The sequence below is a fragment of the Zootermopsis nevadensis genome, unplaced genomic scaffold, assembly GCF_977971745.1.
Source record: "Zootermopsis nevadensis isolate Lab colony 2312 unplaced genomic scaffold, Znev_1.0 Znev_ptg000022l, whole genome shotgun sequence".
In the NCBI taxonomy this organism is placed as follows: domain Eukaryota; kingdom Metazoa; phylum Arthropoda; class Insecta; order Blattodea; family Termopsidae; genus Zootermopsis; species Zootermopsis nevadensis.
Genome location: NW_028259154.1, coordinates 17,528,906 through 17,548,153, shown reverse-complemented (window position 1 = coordinate 17,548,153; position 19,248 = coordinate 17,528,906). Strand labels below are relative to the sequence as shown.

Genomic DNA, 19,248 nt, shown 5'->3' with positions numbered 1-19,248 from the left:
AGTGTATGGGGGTGATGAAGGGAGGACGCAGGGGTGGTTGTGAGCGGCATAATGTTCAATTATAAAATCTCCCCAGCAAGCCGAGCTATATCCCGCGAGTTTCTGCAAGCACAGATTTTTTAATTAAAACAAAAATTAGTAGGGTGCTAAATTTTCATCTTCGTGGCTGCAACGACGAATCTGTTATTCTATAAAGTGGCGAAGTTGGATGGAAGGAAGGAAGGCTCGTAATAGTTCTGGAAAAAAAAAAGGTATGCGGCTTTGCAAAATGCATCGATTGTTTCCTCCCGCATGCATCTTGCATGAGCAAATGAACTGAATAATATTTATTGACAATTAGACGTGCAGTAAAACATTATGCTAATACAGAAGTACTGTGACGAATAATGAAACATGTTCTTAGTTTAAATTATTAAAACGGTTCCTCTTTCATTAAGAATAAATGTATGTTATTTATCCTAGAATCTGCTTGCTTCTTTACTCTTTAATTTCGTCTGGTGATTCCTGTAAAATACAATTTACATCACTGAGCGACTCGAAAGGATCCCGCTGGGTTCAAATTCAAGAAGCGTGCGGCGTTAGATTCAGATAAACATAAAACGGCATCGATAAGTTCCGTTTGCGTCGTTTCAGATTCGGGAAAATGTCTGTTCGATCCCTCGTATGCGATAAAATGGGTTTCTACATTTTCTAACATAAGTAAGTCTTTTACATCCGACGTTTTTGCATGTGTCAGGATGAGAATATAATGTTTAATTATGAGGCAGAAAATAATAGAAAATAAAAAGAACAAAATTAAGGAGGGAGTATGGCGAGACAAAGAAAAAAATACTCTTTTAGTAACATTGGAGTGAGGAATGGGACTTATTCGTTGACCCCGGGCCTGCAGTTCGCACTCCGTTTTATTCTCTCCATGTTTTTGTTTGTTTGTCGTCAGTCTTTCGACTGGTTTGATGTGGTCCTCCCTTTTCGCCTATCTTGCGCCAATCTCTTCATTTCCACATATTTTTTGCAGCCCACATCCTCAAAAATCTGCGTCACATATTCCAATCTTTGTCTCCCCCTACAATTGTTCCCTTCCATTACCAAATTAACCAATCCTGGGTGCCTCAGAATGTGTCCCACCATCCTATCTCTTCTTCTCGTAAGATTTTTCCATAGACTTCTTCCTTCGCCTATCCTGTCTAAGACCAGATCATTTTGTACTTTATCAGTCCACTTCATTTTCACCATCCTTCTATAGCACCGCATTTAAAATGTTTCTATCCTTCTTCTTTCTGGCTTTCCCACTGGCCATGTTTCGCTTCAGTATAGCGCTGTGCTCCAAACGTATAACTTCAGAAAAATCTTTCTTAATTCCAGGTCAATGTTTAACACTAGTAGACTTCTCTTTTTAAAGAAGGCTCTTTTCGCTTGTGTTAATCTGCTTTTATTGTCTTCCTTGCTTCGTCCATCTTTTGTGAGTTTGCTTCCTAAATAACAGAATTCCTTCAATTCTTCCACTGTGTCTTTCAACCTCACTTTTGTGGGTATTACATATCACGGTCAGGGATGCCGCGTCACCATTAAACATAAATTTTCGTAGTAAATTTGCCAGCAGGAATATTTTGAGTCTTAACCCACAAGTGCATTATTATTATTATTTCCAATATCATATGAATGTTAGTGCTTGCAGCAGTTTGTAATAAAGTATTTTAAATAATTTTACCAGAAACTGTTAAAATTAAATGCTGAGAAATATCTTCATTAGCTGAGCTATAGTCAGTTTATTAACATCTTAAGAAATAATCTGCTCCGTAGCATTGATTAATTAGTTAATAGCACTATTCTGTACCATTACATAAATTTTACAGATATCTCTTTTGTTGTAGTGCTTCAGGCACTGAGCTGTAGCGTAATGTTATCTTACGTTGTAGGCATACCAATTAATTTTAAATGAAGTTGCTCGTTACGTTTTATCAGTCTCGTTTAGTTAAACATGGTAGCGAAGTCTGTTATTCTTTTCCTTTGAGAAAATTGAGGGTGGAAAAATCAATTCTTTGATGTTAGAGACCCAAACGTGTGTACAGTCAAAAGTGGCTTAAGGAAATATTTTAGTTCAGTCAGAAGCTGAAGTCAGGATTTCATTTTTCGGTAATATCCATGTAGGCATTATGTATTGTTAGTTTTCTTTGGAAATCAAGATGTTTCGTCACTCGATCTCGTGTCTTTCACATTTCAACACACACGAGCACCTACTGTTAATCCAAACTGCGTGGAATAATGAGTGTTTTGTTGTATAACTACTGTATTTTCCCATATTTGTTGTTGTCATTAGTTACATAATACTGCTGTTATAATTTACGTACCCATGTCGTCATTTGTCTGACATACTATTCGAATTCACATAAAGCTATTAGTATACGTTTCCCATCGTATGTTTGTAATTTTCAGTTCATTTTTTTCATATTTAAATGGACTGGATACAGGCTAGATGGTCCGAGTTCGATACCCGACGGAACGAGTTTCCTCTTCTCCACCAATTTCAAAATTGATTTTCAATCATTCTTACGGTCAGTCCAGTGAATATCATCTCTAGCCTGTTTATCTGTATGGTGACAAGATATAAAATGCGTTTATTCTGGCAGACTACACAACCCAGTATCCCAGAAGTCATATTCATAATCGCCGCCGTGAGGACCCGAAATCTCACCTAGAGGTCTTTAAATTTACAAAATAGTTTTGGTTTCTCACTCAGGACTTCCCGCGTAATATTACAAGATTTAGTCCATTCATGCTTCTGCCTTGTGCACAGGTTTGGAGACAGCTGTGTATGCCACATTTCATATTTTTTCCCCTTTTATTTGCTGTTACTTTCTCTGTATCTGTGGAAAGAAAACTGTCTTAGCTCCCAAAGGGGCGTAGACTTGTGAGGGGAAGTGGACTTTGAAGGTGGTTTGATGCGGCATGTGAAATTTGTTTCATAGTAAAAATATAAAATTCAAGAAATATAAATATGTATAAATTGATGAGCACATCCTCTGCTTATTATTACTGTTAAATTTTTTTTCAAATTTCTACAGCCCTTTTCCAAAATGTGTAAACTTACACCTCACCCGTACTTTTGCACAAATGCCCAAGTTTTGAAAATATTTAATTTATTTGTGCAGTTTTCATATTTTTGGTTGTTTATGATGATCATTGTGGTGTTGTTGTTGTTGTTGTTGCTGCTGTTGTGTTTTTTTTAATTTACTTGTTCAGGTTAAGTTGATTAAAAATTGTTCCTTTCCCGTCTTCTCAGAATTCCCTGTTATCATTCTGGTCTTCTGGGTTTTTACACCGTGTGTTCTTGTAGGTGGTTACCAACATTTCGGAGGAACGTATAGCAACCGTGACGGCAGAAGATATATGTTCCTCCAAAACTTGGTTACCACGCAAAAGATCACACGGATTCACAACTCAAAATACCTTCGCCGACATTTTATCTACATGCAGGTTCCGTCTGTACCCACCGAATTCTGCTCCAGAAGCTGATGGTTGTTTTCGTTGAAGAGTTCGCCGCCTTGTATGAAACGACTAGGCCCTTCTTATAAGTCATTTAAATCCAATCTTAACCTTTAAAGTCAAGGACTTTTTAGAAAAAACGCGTTTTGTTATCTGTCTTCCGATAGAAAGATTCCGTTTATGTTTTCCGATGGAATTTTCCGTGCACTCTTGTATCTTCAGTGCATGCTAAATGTCCTGATCTTCATGTCTTCTACATTTTGTCATCTTAATAATATGTGTTGAAGAGTAAACACAGTTAAATGCATTCTCCTGTTACGATCTCTCGTTCTTTATATACGCCCTCTATCTGTGTTGTTGCTTTAGAATTTTACACTCGTATTGAACAGACTAAATTTTACTTTTGTATATTATAATCTTATGTGTTTTGATTAGAGAGACGGAGAGATAAACCTGTTATGAAGCATTCCTCGAATTGAATTTCCTATTAACTTGCTCGTTAACCGAAGTAAGGATCAAGCACCAAGCAACCCGTTTTTAGTCCCGAATGGAAGTATTCATATTAAAGCTAAGTAATTCTGATTCTCTGACAATTCGTTCTCATTAAAATTCAAAGACTACTTATATTGATAACTGCTTTAGTTGCTGATTTCACGTACAAAACCGTTCCAAAAATCATTTCTCTGAAATCCGTACGTTAGATGTTATCAAACTGTTTTGCTGTCTGACGTACGACTTAGGAAGTAGGTACTTTCCTGTTGTTTACTGGAGGGGGGGGGGGGGTTGCTTCTTCTTTTGAAATTTTCCATGGCTCGTGGGATCTGCATTATTATGGCAAAGATAGAGGGATGGGGCAGGAAAAAGAAACTTCATACGGAAAATGAGACGTCGTTAGGGATAAAGTTTTCATTCTACTTGTAACATCCTTTGTACCGTGTCTTTAAATTAGGTTGTTTATTGAATGGGAAAATGGGCGCAACCCCTAGAATGAATAGATGCACGCCTCCGCCATGTTCTGTGATGGAAATATGCGCTATTCTTTCGATTTTTGTTTTTAAGGAATGTTTTTAACACATCTCTTTTCTCTGGTACCTCGTTACTTTCGAATGACATACTCGTTTGTTTGCAAGGGGATGCTTGCAATCTGGTATCAGATTTAACGACCAAACGGAGAAAGAAACAAAGGACTCGCATTGAAGCCAAGCTGAATATGGCAGTGTTCTTCTATCCTTGGGGACGGAGACAGTGCACTTAGTTCCGCATGTTAGTATACTGTCCTGTCGATATACGGTGAAGTTTACGTGAAAAACTTCCCTTTATCTCACACTTTTGCGTGGCTGTCGATTTTTTGGACGTAAACTATCTTCGTTTGTTTAACGAAGCTGTGTCAGCTACTAAGATTATGGAATGACAGGATAGTAATGAATAGCAGATTGGTAAGGATGTGAAATGGCGTTTTTCATTCTAAGATGTTGCGGTTCTATTTGCATTGAGTGCCTATGTAAATCCTTGAAGAATGTCGAGATATTCGTCGATATTTGAACCTGTGACCTACAAAATACGATGCGAGAGTCCCAAAATATACACCACGTCGCTCGGTTTGGTAGCAGGGCTGCTTGACTGGCAGAAAGGTTAATTTTCGTCTTAGATTTTACCTGTTTGTCTGACGATAACTAAAACCAACTAATTCTCTAATAGTACAGCCCCAAGTCTCTGTTGCTAATATCGAAGCCCATCACCCGGCAGGTACACACCAGCTTCATAACCTATCTAGTAACATGTTACTCTTCCATATCGTCTTCGATATTCCAAGAGCCTTTCCCACAAAATTTATTCTGTATGCATTTTTTGTCTCCCTTACTAAATTCAATTCTAAAGGGTTTTGACGACGGTAGTTTACACTTAAAATTATTCAATGTCAGGACTTTTTCCATCGTCTGTTCTTTAAAATCACGACGTTTCGGAGACTGAACCAACCTCCGAAACGTCGTGATTTTAAAGAACAGACGATGGAAAAAGTCCTGACATTGAATAATTTTAAGTGTCTCCCCTACCTAGCTACATGTCGAGTCAATATTTTTTTTATTATTTTGCATGTAAAACTGTGTTTGGGTGTTGATGTTTGTGTATGTGCGTCGTAGAAGCTGAATATGAAGATAACTTGAAGTTCCTACTGCCTTCCGTGATCTCTCTTCGTGTAGTTGAGGTGTCAGGTTAGAGAGAAACAAAAGATCACGCATTCAAGCTGTTGGCCTCTTCATTTTGGACCTCACAATTCGCCTTTATTCTTACCGTGATTAGGAAAGTTTGACAATCACTTCATATATTATTTCCATCTCGAGTCAACTTGTCATTCCGGCTTGATACGGTCGCCCTTAGAACATTACAGCCAACGAAGCAGGAAACGGTCCATTATATCTGTACCAACGTTTTAGAATACTTAATTAATTTGAACTTGGGGAAGGGGATAATTACTTGTAATTTGGCTGTTCTAGAGGAATGACACTTCCCTCAACGCGACACTGAGGCTTAATCCTTCCTCCCCACTTGTCGAGAAGGGAGAGATGTTGATGGGGGTGGGAAATCCTAATTAATGAAGTAGCTGTTTATTAAGAGAGGCTGAAACACAGGCGACAGCTGAAGCTGGGTTGTGTAAACCGAGCGGGGAACCGCGTGATTGATGTACCCCGAATTGAGCATAAACACATCTCAACAGGTGCCAAGATGGCGTAAGCTGGGTAAACTGAAACAGTGGAAATACTGAGACACCAAGGCATACGCGGATCGTACGTGGCAGGACACAACTTGCTTCAGTAGAATTTATGAATTATAACGGAAGATTTAAATATTATTTTGAGAATTCCGTTACATCTGTAGAGGTATTTAGCTCGAATGAAGTGAGAGTGGGGAAGTGGTCGTGGACTATGTGAAGGTAGATTTACTGCTTCGACCACCCAACTCTGTGTGTGTGTATTATGTGCAAACATTTGTACGTCTCTGGCCATTTCAGCAGTTGCAGCATTTAGATAATGCATAATAAAACACGATGCTGTATCGAAATTCTGAACGGACTTGCATGTTACTCAGTTTGAACTTGCCAAATTTTCTAATAGATGAATATGAGGATATAGCCTGTAAACATTAATTATCCTGTTTGTTTTTCATGTTCCCTTTAGTGCAATAAAATATGAGTGTTTTAAAACAAAGTGCCCCAGAAAAATGTTTGAATGTCATATTTGATAGTGAATTTAAGGTGACTGTGAGCTGGCAAGTGGCGAGCCAGTGAATGCATACAGAGTTTGGTGGATGAACCTTTTAAGAAAGTCCACTTGGTTGACAGCGAGAATGATAGGTAGATGGCAGATGTATCATAGGGAGGAGATAGTGTGTTAGGATGGGAGGTGAATCAAACCAGCTTAGAATCATGCCCAATGGCAGTCTTTGGTATTAATGTTGTTGAATCTAGATCACACAGCCACAGCTAAAGGGAAAGCTGTTCTTTGATTAATTATGCACCATACCGTAAAGACGAACGAGGTAGTGGAGATACAATACCACGCTTGTTTTCTTGGCATTAGTTTAACGTGAGCTTTTAGCTTCACGCTACGTCTGCTTTAACGTCTGAGAAATAGTCCCCTTTGGCTCGGATGCTTAGTGGGGCTCGATAGTCCGCCTGTGATTTATTGGAAATCTTTGATTATATTGTGTAAGAAATATACACGTCCCGTGCTGAATGATTTTCCTGTTATCTGTCACGTGAGATCACCACCACATTGGAAAATCTAAACCCCTTGCTCGTTTATGTACAGTGAATTGTATCCTGAATTAGTAGACAGGAGTCGACGGTGGCATCCTTATGTGGTGTTCGAAAATGTACGAACTTGTAAAACGATTTGCGTTTGACATAATCATACTTATGTATTGTTTCTTCTTTATGTAATCGTAACGATCACGTTTTTTGAAGCGGAGGAAGTTCAGGATTTGCATAGTAACTGTGGGAATCACAGAACATTTTAGTGTCCACGAACAGCTAATTTTCCTTCGTAATAAACCAACCAGTCGTATGCAGGCACTGACAACACCCCTGTTCATCAAATCTTCGAATTTCTCAATGACAAAGATAGTAAAATGTACCCGGAAGTGACGTATCTCACGCATAGTGTAATTATGATAGGTTCGTTTAAAAAACAACACGTGAAGGATGTGACATCATGTTGCTATCAGCGTTCATCAGATGCTTGTATTAGCAGAGTTGAAACGTTAGCTAATTGCTGTTAGTGTCACTGAGAGAGGGGATCCTCTCACTCACGTAATTGCCAGATGGCAGCAGCATCGTCACCACATCCTTAATTAAACAATTGACTGTTAGGGAGCGTGATGAGTTGACTGCGTCATTAATATGTAAATTAGTCGCGTTTCCTTTAATGCGTCTCCAATCTTCATTCCCTATTGTCAAACCGGATATTTCTAGAAAAAATTACGGTTTAATGCGTGAAGTGATCTGAGTCCACCGCATTTTAATCTCATGCGCAGTTACGTATTCATATTGACAAAATCAACATCAGTAAGTGGTCAGTGGACAAATACAAACGTTGTGAGCCCGGGTGTCAATTTTGATGTTTAGTCACTGAAGAAATTCGTTTTTGTCGATCTCCTACCATGATCGGAACGGACAACTCTGTCCCCTGTAACCATTGCAATTTGAGCCATATTCACACGTGCTAAGTGACATAAACTCCAAGGGAAGTGAAGAAGTTCGCGGCAGCACACAGTTGTCACGAAATTGACAGAAGCGCTTGAAAATTCTAAAAAAGCCAGAGTTAGATACTCCACGATCATCGACATAATTATACCATGGTGCATAATAATATATGTACTAGCTCCGTTGAAAAGGCTCTTGGTGCTTGTTCTTGTGTAAAAAGTGTTCTCTTCTCTTGCTTCCAGCAGCTGGAGGTGGCGGAAGTGGAGGAGGGTTGTTCGAACCATCTTCTGGACACTGTGGTGGCGGTGGCGGCGGCAGCGGGGGAACTCCCATCGCTGTGCTCCAGCTCCCAGCGACGACACTTCAAGCGGTCGGGGAGGCCTCGGCATCCTGTGAACCAGGAGTGTCCACCGTTCGAATCCCAGCTCCTGCAGACGCCGACACATCCCCGCTGATGCCATCGCAGGCCGCATACTGCCGCGAGGTAGAATCCGAGGTGGGGTTCGTCTGCAAGAAGTGTCGACTGGCCTTTCCGGGAGAAACTGCTCTCCTGGGTCACCAGCGGGTTGCATGTTACCCGGGTATATCCACCGACTTACGCGGGGCCGTCCGCCTGGTGCAGCTCCATTATGAGTGTAAGCTGTGTTCCTCATCTGCTGAAAGAGAAAGGATGTCCTCGCTGCACGACTTCAAGCGTCACTGCGAGACCGACGCTCACATCTCGAGGTTCGGGGCTTCTTCACAGCCCCCCTGCACCCTTCCGACAACCACTGCACCGCTGCCAGCCAAACACCCCACCCCCAGCCCAAGGCTCCCTCCCTCACAGCACCAGCAGCCTCCGGCAGCGTCGCTGAGTCCTTCCGCTGGTCTGTCCCACGAGATGGAAGACGTCGTGAACCAGATCACCTTGCTAGCGGCACGGGCAGCCGCGGAGAGCACAGCACCTATCCAGGGCCCGGGCGGAGCCCCCACTGACTCCAATGCCAACATCGCTGGCAGCAAGGACACCAGCGACTTCTGTCACCCGGCGGAACCCAAGCGGAATAAGCTACTGCAGCTGCACGCGGGTGATGGACCGCAGTCAGTCGCGGTGCCCAGCACTGGGCAGTAAGGAAAACGTGTATTAAGTACTAGCCTCATTTAAAAGAGCGAGGCCCATGTAACTTCCTTGCTGGCTGCCCGTTTGAGCTGGCTGGTGGCGGAGTGTGTACTTTACCACAAACAATGGACTCTCACTCTTGTTTTGCACTTGCAGGGTGTACTTGAGATAGTACAGGTAACTGGCGACGTCACACAGCCAGGAAGTTACATCGTCTCCCTGCAGTGCGCTGCGCGGTAGTGCACGACACTACACAGTATGACGGGATTTGAGGGTTTCACTGGCACGAAAGTTTGTATTGTGTGATCTTCTGGTTTGCAACGCCTCATAGCCATGCAGTAGTTGGCTGCCTGCATGAGCAGGGAGTGCACTTTTCTTAATGGCGCTAGTGTTTGTACGTGGACGGTTCAGGGAGAGGAGAATGCAGTGGTGATCTGTCTGTACAGTTATCAGCCAGCGTATGTCTCCTGACAACTCACGAAGTCGCCACATTCATTCCTGTGTCAGCTGAGGAATCTGCTGCCCCCATCTTTAAGGTTGAACTGAGTACAGCTGTAAGGCAGGTGCTGTCCATCCACCTGAAAACATTAATTCGCGTTTAGAATAGGCGTATCCTTATGCACTGACATTTCTGCACTTTGTCGGACCATCTTTGAAGTTCGTTACAGTAGATTCGCGATTTGATTATATTTCTGGAACCAGATCTGAACGGTCCACACGGGATATACTCTTCCCTGAGTGTGCGGTATGGAATTGGCCCACATTGGTACACTGGACAGACGGACCGTTCTGTGGAAACCCTCATCAAACGGCACTGTTGATATATCTGTCTTCCTCATTCAGAAATCAAGTCTTCATACACTTAACGAAAATAGAAAAGGTTGCACTCCGGTTTCGTTATTTTCAAAACAAAGAAAAGCGGGGGATAGAGGCAGCTGCAATATCCGTGCCAAAACATAACGGCAGAAAAGAAGAAACATCCATCCGACTTTCACCTCCAGACCAACGCCCAGTAAGATTGCTGGACACGATGGGATAAGTAACGGAAAAGACTCCATAAATATTTCATCCGTTGTTTACGCCGTATTTCAGACTTTCCATTTTTCAGAATAAAACGACGTTACTAGTTCTGCTCCTCAAAAAGCAGACTGACAACTTCATAACGAGAGAATATGCAGAGCACGTGAAGTATTTTGTATAAAAGGACTTATTCACAAAGTACGCACAGTTGGAATGCAAGGCTGTCTTCGTCTTTTTAATAATAAATAAATAAAGCTGTCCCACTATACGCCATGCAGGCGCTTGGGGGGAGAGGAGATATAGCTCCTACTCATTCTTGACCTCGGCACTAGATGGGAGTGAGTGGTCAGCATCACGCCCCGGCCGGCTTTGCCCCCGGGAAAGGACCCCGGTACCCATTGTAGAGGAGGCTGGGTGGGCCCCAGAGCCGGTCTGGACGCAGAGGCTAGAGGAAAAAAAAAAAAAAATCCTCCGCCCCCGTCGGGGATCGAACCCCGGTCTCCCAGTCCGTAGCCAGTCACTATACTGATCGAAGGGTCAGAATTAAAATGGAAGGACATTTTTAGAATGGGAACGAATAAAAAAAGATGTTTCCCAGTCTTTTGTCTTGATCCCATTACTAAACTACTAAACATTGCATTTGAAGCAGACATACCTAGAATGACGAAAGATGCAGCTATCGCATTTTGCAGGTGACGGATGCATGGACATAGCACAGAAATATCAAATATGCATTTTATAAATATTGAAAAATTGCCTTACAAGTGCAAAATAAAAAGTTTTTTATTTGGGGTGCAAGTGCACTGGAATCTTCAGAGTCCGTGCCGGTTTTGAGTCAGTCGTTGGGTGGGGGCCCAAAAGGGCACTGTCACTGATCGGACCCTTTATTCGTGACTGCTTGCGTCAGGCAGTCACTAACAATCTCACAACAGAAGCTTGACGACCACCGCAAAACAGCTGCCAACCCCGTGTCCTGTAGGAGAGAGAATTTCCTTCGTCATCTTTACTTACTTCCACCCCGAAGATGAGGACAGCACTATTATCCGAATCAGTGATACATGACTATGGTGTCGCAACTCAGAAGGTCACAATCTAAGCATTATAGATTATTTGCGTAAAAATTACAGTCTTAAATGTTGATGAATGTCGTGATAGGATAAATTGATAATAGACACCGCAGAAATTAATTGCTATTGTGATTGTTACATACTAGTAATAACAATAGTGTCAGTGGCCGAAGTTCGATCACACAGACGTTTAATTAATCAGTGTGCCTGTATTGTGTTGTCGTGCAGTCTCGCCAGAGACTTTTAGTGGAAACCAAAGAATAGGTCGGGAATTTGTCGTGTAAGATGGAAGCTTTGCTGTTAAGTGGGCGGTGGACAGATGACACGCCCATGATGGCAGAAGAACGTCTGCGGGCACTAAGGAAATCGCTCGCATGTATTACTAAACTTTGTTACATTAACATGAAACCTCGCGCTGCTCATTGGATGCATAATTATGATACAATGAGGGGAAAACGAAACTCCAAGGCTCCACAATTAATAAGCAATTACTCATCACAGTAAAAATAAGAAAGACATATTTTCCACGTCACAAAAGCGTGTGTATTATTTTCCGAATAAAATTAAATGTGAAGCCGGTGTAGTTGAAAGAGTTAAATCGTGTTTGTTGTTTGTATAGAACGTAGAGTTAGCTTGTACGACATTACACAATTTTGGATGTGTTCTTTGAATCTGGAAGATAAATAGATTTTTTAACACGAAAGTAACTGATTCAGAGCGTGTAAATGAAGGTTAAATTCCTTGATTTGCAGATTGAGATATTCCTAACAATTTGTCCTAAAGAATAACCAAGTCATAGTTACTGTTGATTATAAATAAAGTGGATAGTTTTGGAATAAGTTTTTATTAAAAACAGAGAACTCACCTTGTCATGAAAGGAATAATTTATTTATGGAGAACTGCGGAAGAAAATGCTGTGTTAGGGATTTCCCTGTCTGGATGTAGAGTTGTGTGTGATAGCCACAAGATGTCATTATTAGAGGCTTTAACTGATAACTGTCTGCACTCTTCTTTTTAAGATTCGTTACTATTGTGCAAAATGTTGTTCGTTTAAAGAAAATCAGAGTTGATTAAAATGAAAACACTTGTGGTGTTTTAAATCCTTTGTCAACAGGAGCTCTGTGTAGAATTTTAAAATCAGTGTTCCCTATTGTTTGTTTTTGAAATAACGAAGGAATACGACAAACGTGTCCAAATCATGTGGTGCCATTCTGTTGATGGTAGCCATGTTTTTTTCTTAAGCACAAGTACGAGTTCCTGAACAAAATAACACACGGCTGAGTGATGAGAATGGCTGTTACAGAGGACGCCAAGAGATTGGTGTTGCTGCAGCCTGTGATGCTAATATTGCCATGTTAAGACTTCCTATTGCGAACATCCTCTGGATGGACTCTCTGAGCCTTTCCACCAACAGCAAAGAGGACGCCTGTATATAACAATGATTATTATTATATAATAATTGCGAACAAACGAATCAACTTAGAAAGAATGAAAAATAAGTATTTGACTGTCACAAAAGAGATACAAGAAACCTTAAAAACCACACCTCGCTGCTTTTATATAAAGTTTGGGAATTAACAGACAACAAACAGAAAATCATTATATTATAAGTGATTAGCTTATTTGTTTGTGTGTATGTCCATTTTTCGCTGGGTGTAATATTGCCATGTTATGACTCCACACAGAATGTGAAGGACACGAACCAAAAGAGAAACTATTTTGTTTTTCCATTTTTTGGGTTCTGTTTAGCGCTACTGCTAGGGTCCAATATATAAAATTGTGTGTTTAAAAAAAACCGAACATAAAACTGGAGGGGAGGTTGTTTTACACAGAGGTGGCGTCATGTGAAAACAGACACTCGTTTCTAAGAGCGAGTTTTCTTATACCACATTTTCACAGCCTCTCTTGTCACCTCCTCATTCTGTCTCTCTGTATTGTCACTTCTGGGCCACCTCGCTGTGGAGGCGACTCCCCATGGTCTTGGCATGTTTCCTTAAAGAAATAGGGAGTCGCTTCCAGCGATCACGCTCCTCGAAACTTGTGGCTGGGAACAAGTTCGGGTGGGCAGAAATTATAAAAAAATATCGTACTCGAAGAGGGGAGGTTTAAGAGAATGTGAAAGCAGTTGGAGCCGATGGTGGTTAAACATTATGACGAGACTTGACGGCCGTGTAATTGCCGATGTTGGTCTTCTGGGTTGTAATTCCGTGTGTACTTGTAGATAAATACCCAAGTTTGGGAGGAACATACTGGCCGAACCTCTGAAGGTGAAGCCAGTATGTTTCTTCAAAACGTTTGTATATGCCTACAAGTTTACAAGGCGTAACGATCCAGAAGACCAACATCGACATCATTTGATGATTAATGACCCAAGAGCCATCTGTAGCGTTGTCCTATTTGGAGGTTTAAGGGAAAGACTCGGGTTAGAAGTATCACACGCCACTGGGACTAAAATGGGCATTGTTCCTTAAAAGATAGACCTTGTGTCCCTTTCGGGTGAGGGATGCAAGTGCTCCGAAAAGTAGACGAGTGGTGTCTTTTAGCCGGTTCAGCTCTTTGTAGTCCGTGGGGTCTTTAGCTAGCAAAAGCAGCAGACTTTTCAACTTATGGCTGTAACAGACAGCCACCAGGGCTACTCAACCAACTCTCTGAAAGTACGTTATCCCAGCACCCAAGGTTCCTATCTTTAGCTAACATTACTAAGGTTCCTGTTTATGAATGCTTTTTCTATAATAATAATAATAATAATATTAATAAGATATTAATAATTGTACTATTAATAGTTATGTGTGTGCCGAGGTACGTTGTTGGTGTAAACTACATCTTTAACAATAATGGGGGTGTGTGGAGGTCGGGGAGAGGGACCGCCTGGAAACCGAGCAGTTTCTAAATATTTATGAGCAGAGGAATTAAAGAGTCTGCAGGAAAACAATTCTTATATTAGGATAAGAACTAAGCGCAAGACTTGCGATGCGAATTTATTCGAAGATGTGGCATCCTGCATGGTTTTCTCACGCCTCCCGACCTTCGACCTCAGGGGCTCACTAACAAAACACACATGACTGTCTCTCCTGCTGTTCCTCAATGCTATGTCCTTTCCTTTTTGAGTTTTTGAAGTCGTATTTATATTAGAGGTAAAAAGAAAGTGTTTTAAAAAAAGAAGAGCTTTATGAAGGGTCTTCTTTCATATGTTGGTGCCATTTCCTTGGTAGAGAAGATACTTATTAAAATATAATTATTATGATTGAATATGGCTTTCAAAAAGTAGAAGTATATGTATAAATTTTTTAATCACATCTATCTTGCCCCAAAAAATATTTAAAGTTTTTGCACAAACCAAGTAATTACGTAATTTTAAAAGAAAGAACAGTTGTTCAAAAGAAAAGTTCTTTTACACTGGTTATACACCCAGTAAAATTGGTTCCTAAATATATCTAGCCAGATCGTAACCAAGTGCACTGTGCTCTCTAGGTCACTTTGCTGACAAAATGATCGCCATATTTTTTTCCCCTGATAACCAGTGGTCGTTCTCTGATGGAAGTGTTGTGATTCTATTCTTGCGCCATCTGGCGACAAAAAATGAAAGCCGCGTTAGAATCCCTGACAATGGAACAGCTGCCTGTCGGGAAAGCTGGATGTATCCGTGGCACTAGCAATGCTTATAATAATAACGTACAAAATACGAAACCTCGCCCAATTTAAGTAATATTTGTAGTAAGTGTACGTATGTGGATATTATTATAAAAATTGTTTTTCTTTGTTCACAATTTTTTTATGTAAAGATATTGAAGACGGTGTGGTGAAGATGCATGTAAAATGCAACTGAATATGGTTCCTAGTAGATTTCATATCTTTGAAGATAAAATAATTAAAGAAAAACTAATTGTGCAGGGGGGCAAACTGCCATCACTATAAAACACTACCTCTTGTTGAATCAGTCGGCTGAGCGATGCTGCATATTTAACGACCTATGAACACATGTTGTTGTTTATGAAGAAAAAAAACACACTCAACTTAACAAAAATGGCAGCATAGAAGAAGAGCTGTAAAGAAAATCATATCATGGGTACACGCTATATCGTTCTCCCCTCTTCTTGCTTTAATTTTGTTTTGTATTCTGGGTACGTTTGTTTATCTCTCAAAAATGAATTGGAATCGCGAGTTGCTACTTTCTGCAGGAAGTCACATTCCATCTGCCGAACATGTTATGCTCATATATTTTCTTTATGTTAATTCAGAGAGTGTATCGTGTCTTTTGTTTCCGTAGAAGCTAAGAAGTAATGTCTGAATTAGCCAACTGAAGGAGGGAAGTCTCATTTATTGATAAGGCTAGTTGCTGTCACTCAACTCTTCATGTTGTGTCGTGTTCGTGAATTTTCATTTTATGAGCTACTGTCATATTTACAGATGTGAACTGATAATTTGTTTAGGTCTCGAATCAATATTGTTGTTTGCCATCGTATTCACATCAGTATAAGAAACTAGGGTCACCTTAAGAAAGAAAACTTGGTTCCTAACGATGTCGTCCATAATATAATAAAAGATGTGTAACAAAGAGATAAATGTAATAAAATACATAACATTTTTATATGGAAGAAATTATAACTTCGATTAGATCTGTGAAAACACAGCTGGGAATCCTACTCACACTGCTTTCTCATTGGTTAGAGCGCCTTACAAAATACGTTATAGTACAAGTCGTTTTAGGATATCTTACCCAAGCTTCGTATAAATAGAATAGGCAGCCTGTAGCGGTAGATTGTGATGTTGATCCTTCCTGTTAGATGGTCTGAGTGTGTTCGTCTGTTAAGCCCATGTCAAGAAAATATATGAGAATAACTTCGTTCCAGGTTTCTATTAAAACCCGAACATGCTTACTTATTACTAGTATGACCTAATATAGGAAGAAGTCAATTGCATTTATTCGAGATTAATTCCACTTATAGAAGCATGAGGAAATTATAATTTTTTTACAATTCTTTAAAAAAAACTCAACATTCCTTAATACATTACGCTTTATATGTAATCCTTTGCGCTGTTAAGTACGATTAACCACACTAACTGCATGCGTCAGTATGACCTTTTTCACCTGTATTTCTCATAGCAATATCTTTATTTAATGGTTTTGTAGATTCATGCAATGTTTTTGCAGTATGCCCAGTGACGTCACGTCTCGTTCAGAATACATGTTCCAGAATCTCCGTTTATGTGGGAAACTAACGAAACGCGTAATGTTTAATGAAAAGTGTACTATTTAAAAATATATGGCCGGTTATGTGTAACTTGAACAGAAACCGTACAGCATCCTTCCGTAAGCTCACAAATTTACAAAACAATATGAAAAAGTAAAAAATTATAATTTATTTAAAATTTGCGTCAGAATTTGGTGGACATGGCTTTCAATTCCGTGATGACTTATTGCTTCCTTATTGTTTGATTTTCAAAAACCGTAAATTGTGAAACTGAAGTTTATAAGTGGGAATGTTTGCGCACAGTTTTGTGTCATTCCTCTTTCTTTTTTTTCTTTTTTTTCCTTCTTCTTATTCTTCTTCTTCTTCTGTGGTACTCTTACGTCTTGGACCACGTACTTCTGAACTGAGTGACATTACGTCGCTTCAGATTTTTTGGCAACCTTAAAACAAAATAGTTTTGTCGTTAAATTATGTAAACATTGAGCATCTTCTTCATCCTTGTGCATGCTTTAGTTTCTACTTCTGATTTTGCTCAGCACGTTATTTTTGATGGGATCCTTTTTTGATGTTTATACACTGTTGGAAAAATGAATCATTGCACATATATTTGTCAAGAATGCGTTTTAAATGTGTTTCTTTTATGAAATTTTATACATGATTTTACTCGGCAAATTTCATTATTTTGATCAATAAAATCAAATTGTATTTCTTGACCTTTTTTATTCGCAATGTCAGTCCATTGCAGCTTTCGGAAAATTATAAACATCATGAATAAATCGCATCAGTTTTTCACTGAAGCTCCCCCTCAGTAAAGTCCGAATAAGAATGTATAATTTTTATTTTAGGAGGTGTATTTCCAGGAACCTGCTCCCCAGTTTGTTTGTGTTCAGTTCGTAGTTACATACTTCCGTACAGGTCCTTCCTTTTATTGAAATATATTTTTTACCATTGTGACCCTGCAGTAGTGTTTCATGTTGTTATATTCTGTTATTTCTCTCTCTGTGTTTTTTAATTTCCCATACATTTTGTTATTTTTATCAGTAGCAAACACATTGTGTAGCGTGAAGTTCTATTAGTTTTCTTATAGGCCACTTCTGTTGGAGCGTGTAGTTAGTTTGGTTGGTTGTGTTGGCAATATGTTCCACGTTTATTTCCCCCACACTCAGAATGTTATAACTTGAAATGAGTTAGCCTCAAGAATATATTAAAGTACGGTTGAATCTATATTACTGAATGTTGGTGGTATTTTAGAAATGGATGGAATTGTTCATGTTTCATAAGAATCTCTTAATAAAGATCTGAGTCCTAGAACTTAAAGTGGAATAATTATGTGTAAAATAATTGTTTTAAAAATTCGGGGATAGGCTTTTCAAATTTGTGAACAAAATATGAAGTCGCCCGACGGAATTATGGCGGCTTCACATTTCGTCATATTTTGTAGCTAGTAAGAGATTTATTGTACAAAGTTGTTGCAATCTCCCTGACTGTAAGTCCTGTATACGCTAAATGATGCTTCAGCGTAAAGATGTTTATGTTCGTTCTTCATTATTTTGTAATATTATTTTCATTGTACCTTTTGTAATTCATACATATTTTTGCATTTAATTTACAACACTTTTCCTTGTGCATTTGTTTAAACTACTTCCCTCCAAAATAAATAATTGTATGAGCAACCGATTACAACAAAGTTTGTTTCTAGTATGTTATGTATTAAACTAAAAGAAATAACAAGAGATATTTTTGTATCTTTCTGCGTGTGCTTGAAATGTGTTAGTAATTCCATAGCCAGTTTACCTCAAGACTATGACTTCTATCTGCAAATGGTGGCGATAAAGATGATAATGATGACTTTAGCAGGAACTGGTTGGCTCGAATATGCGATGTTCATCTTTTGTCAGAATCGAAGCTCGAATGTAGGGCCCGGTATTAATACTAATTACTTCTCCCCTCCCCTTCTTTTTGTAAATTAATGCAGTTATGTTTTCTGTTTGGAAGACAGAAATGTGACTTTTATATATAAATATTAAATTGCTGATTATAATTTATTTGCCTCTCCCCCCTCACGATGTCATAATGTTTGTGATGTATATATTATATTATTATTAATTATTGGTTAATTATTATGTAAAGGCCCATGACATTGAGGACATGTTCTTTTTTTGAACTGTGTGTGCGTGTGTGCGTGCGTGTTATGAGTGTGTGAAAGTATAAAATATTGCTATTGTACTGTTCGCAAGAGACTGGTATGTTTTATCTTTTAAACAAAAAATAATATCTCACTGGTCAAGAATTATTGCCAAGTTTTTTTTAAATGGCTCACAGATAAAACAAAACTATTCACACACCCAAATTGTATCAGTTTGGATTCAACATTGTAAATGGTAATAAACTGCTAGTTTATCAGATTTGTGTCTTGAATTGATGGCCTGGATGACCTCAAACGGATAATCAATGCAGTAAGATGAGGGACCTCAGAGTTTTACCCCAATGTTAGAATTATCTTTCCATGTCCCTGATATTCCAAGCGACCTCCTTTCCACACCAACATTCTATAGGTATTTTTCACCCATACGTACTACACGTCTGACAAATTTTAAACTTCCAGATTTCACAGTCGTAAAAGTATTAGGTGACCTTCAGCCCTTGCATTAAAAATTTCCTTGTCTCGCTCTTCTTAGGTACAAT

At 39.4% G+C, this 19,248-nt stretch overlaps 1 protein-coding gene across 5 annotated transcripts in view; it reads left to right on the top strand.

Moving 5' to 3' along the window:
- Positions 1-18,968, top strand: part of zfh2 (Zn finger homeodomain 2) — a 167,913-nt gene extending 148,945 nt beyond the window's left edge. For 2 of the 5 annotated variants that reach the window (XM_087353918.1, XM_087353919.1), the window contains exon 5: positions 8,428-18,968. In XM_087353918.1, coding sequence (XP_087210044.1) covers positions 8,428-9,296 — 869 coding nt within the window. In that variant the 3' untranslated portion in view covers positions 9,297-18,968. The remainder of the gene's footprint in view (positions 1-8,427) is intronic. The other 3 variants (XM_087353920.1, XM_087353923.1, XM_087353922.1) reach the window with 3 other exon arrangements.
- Positions 18,969-19,248: the final 280 nt, after the last annotated feature.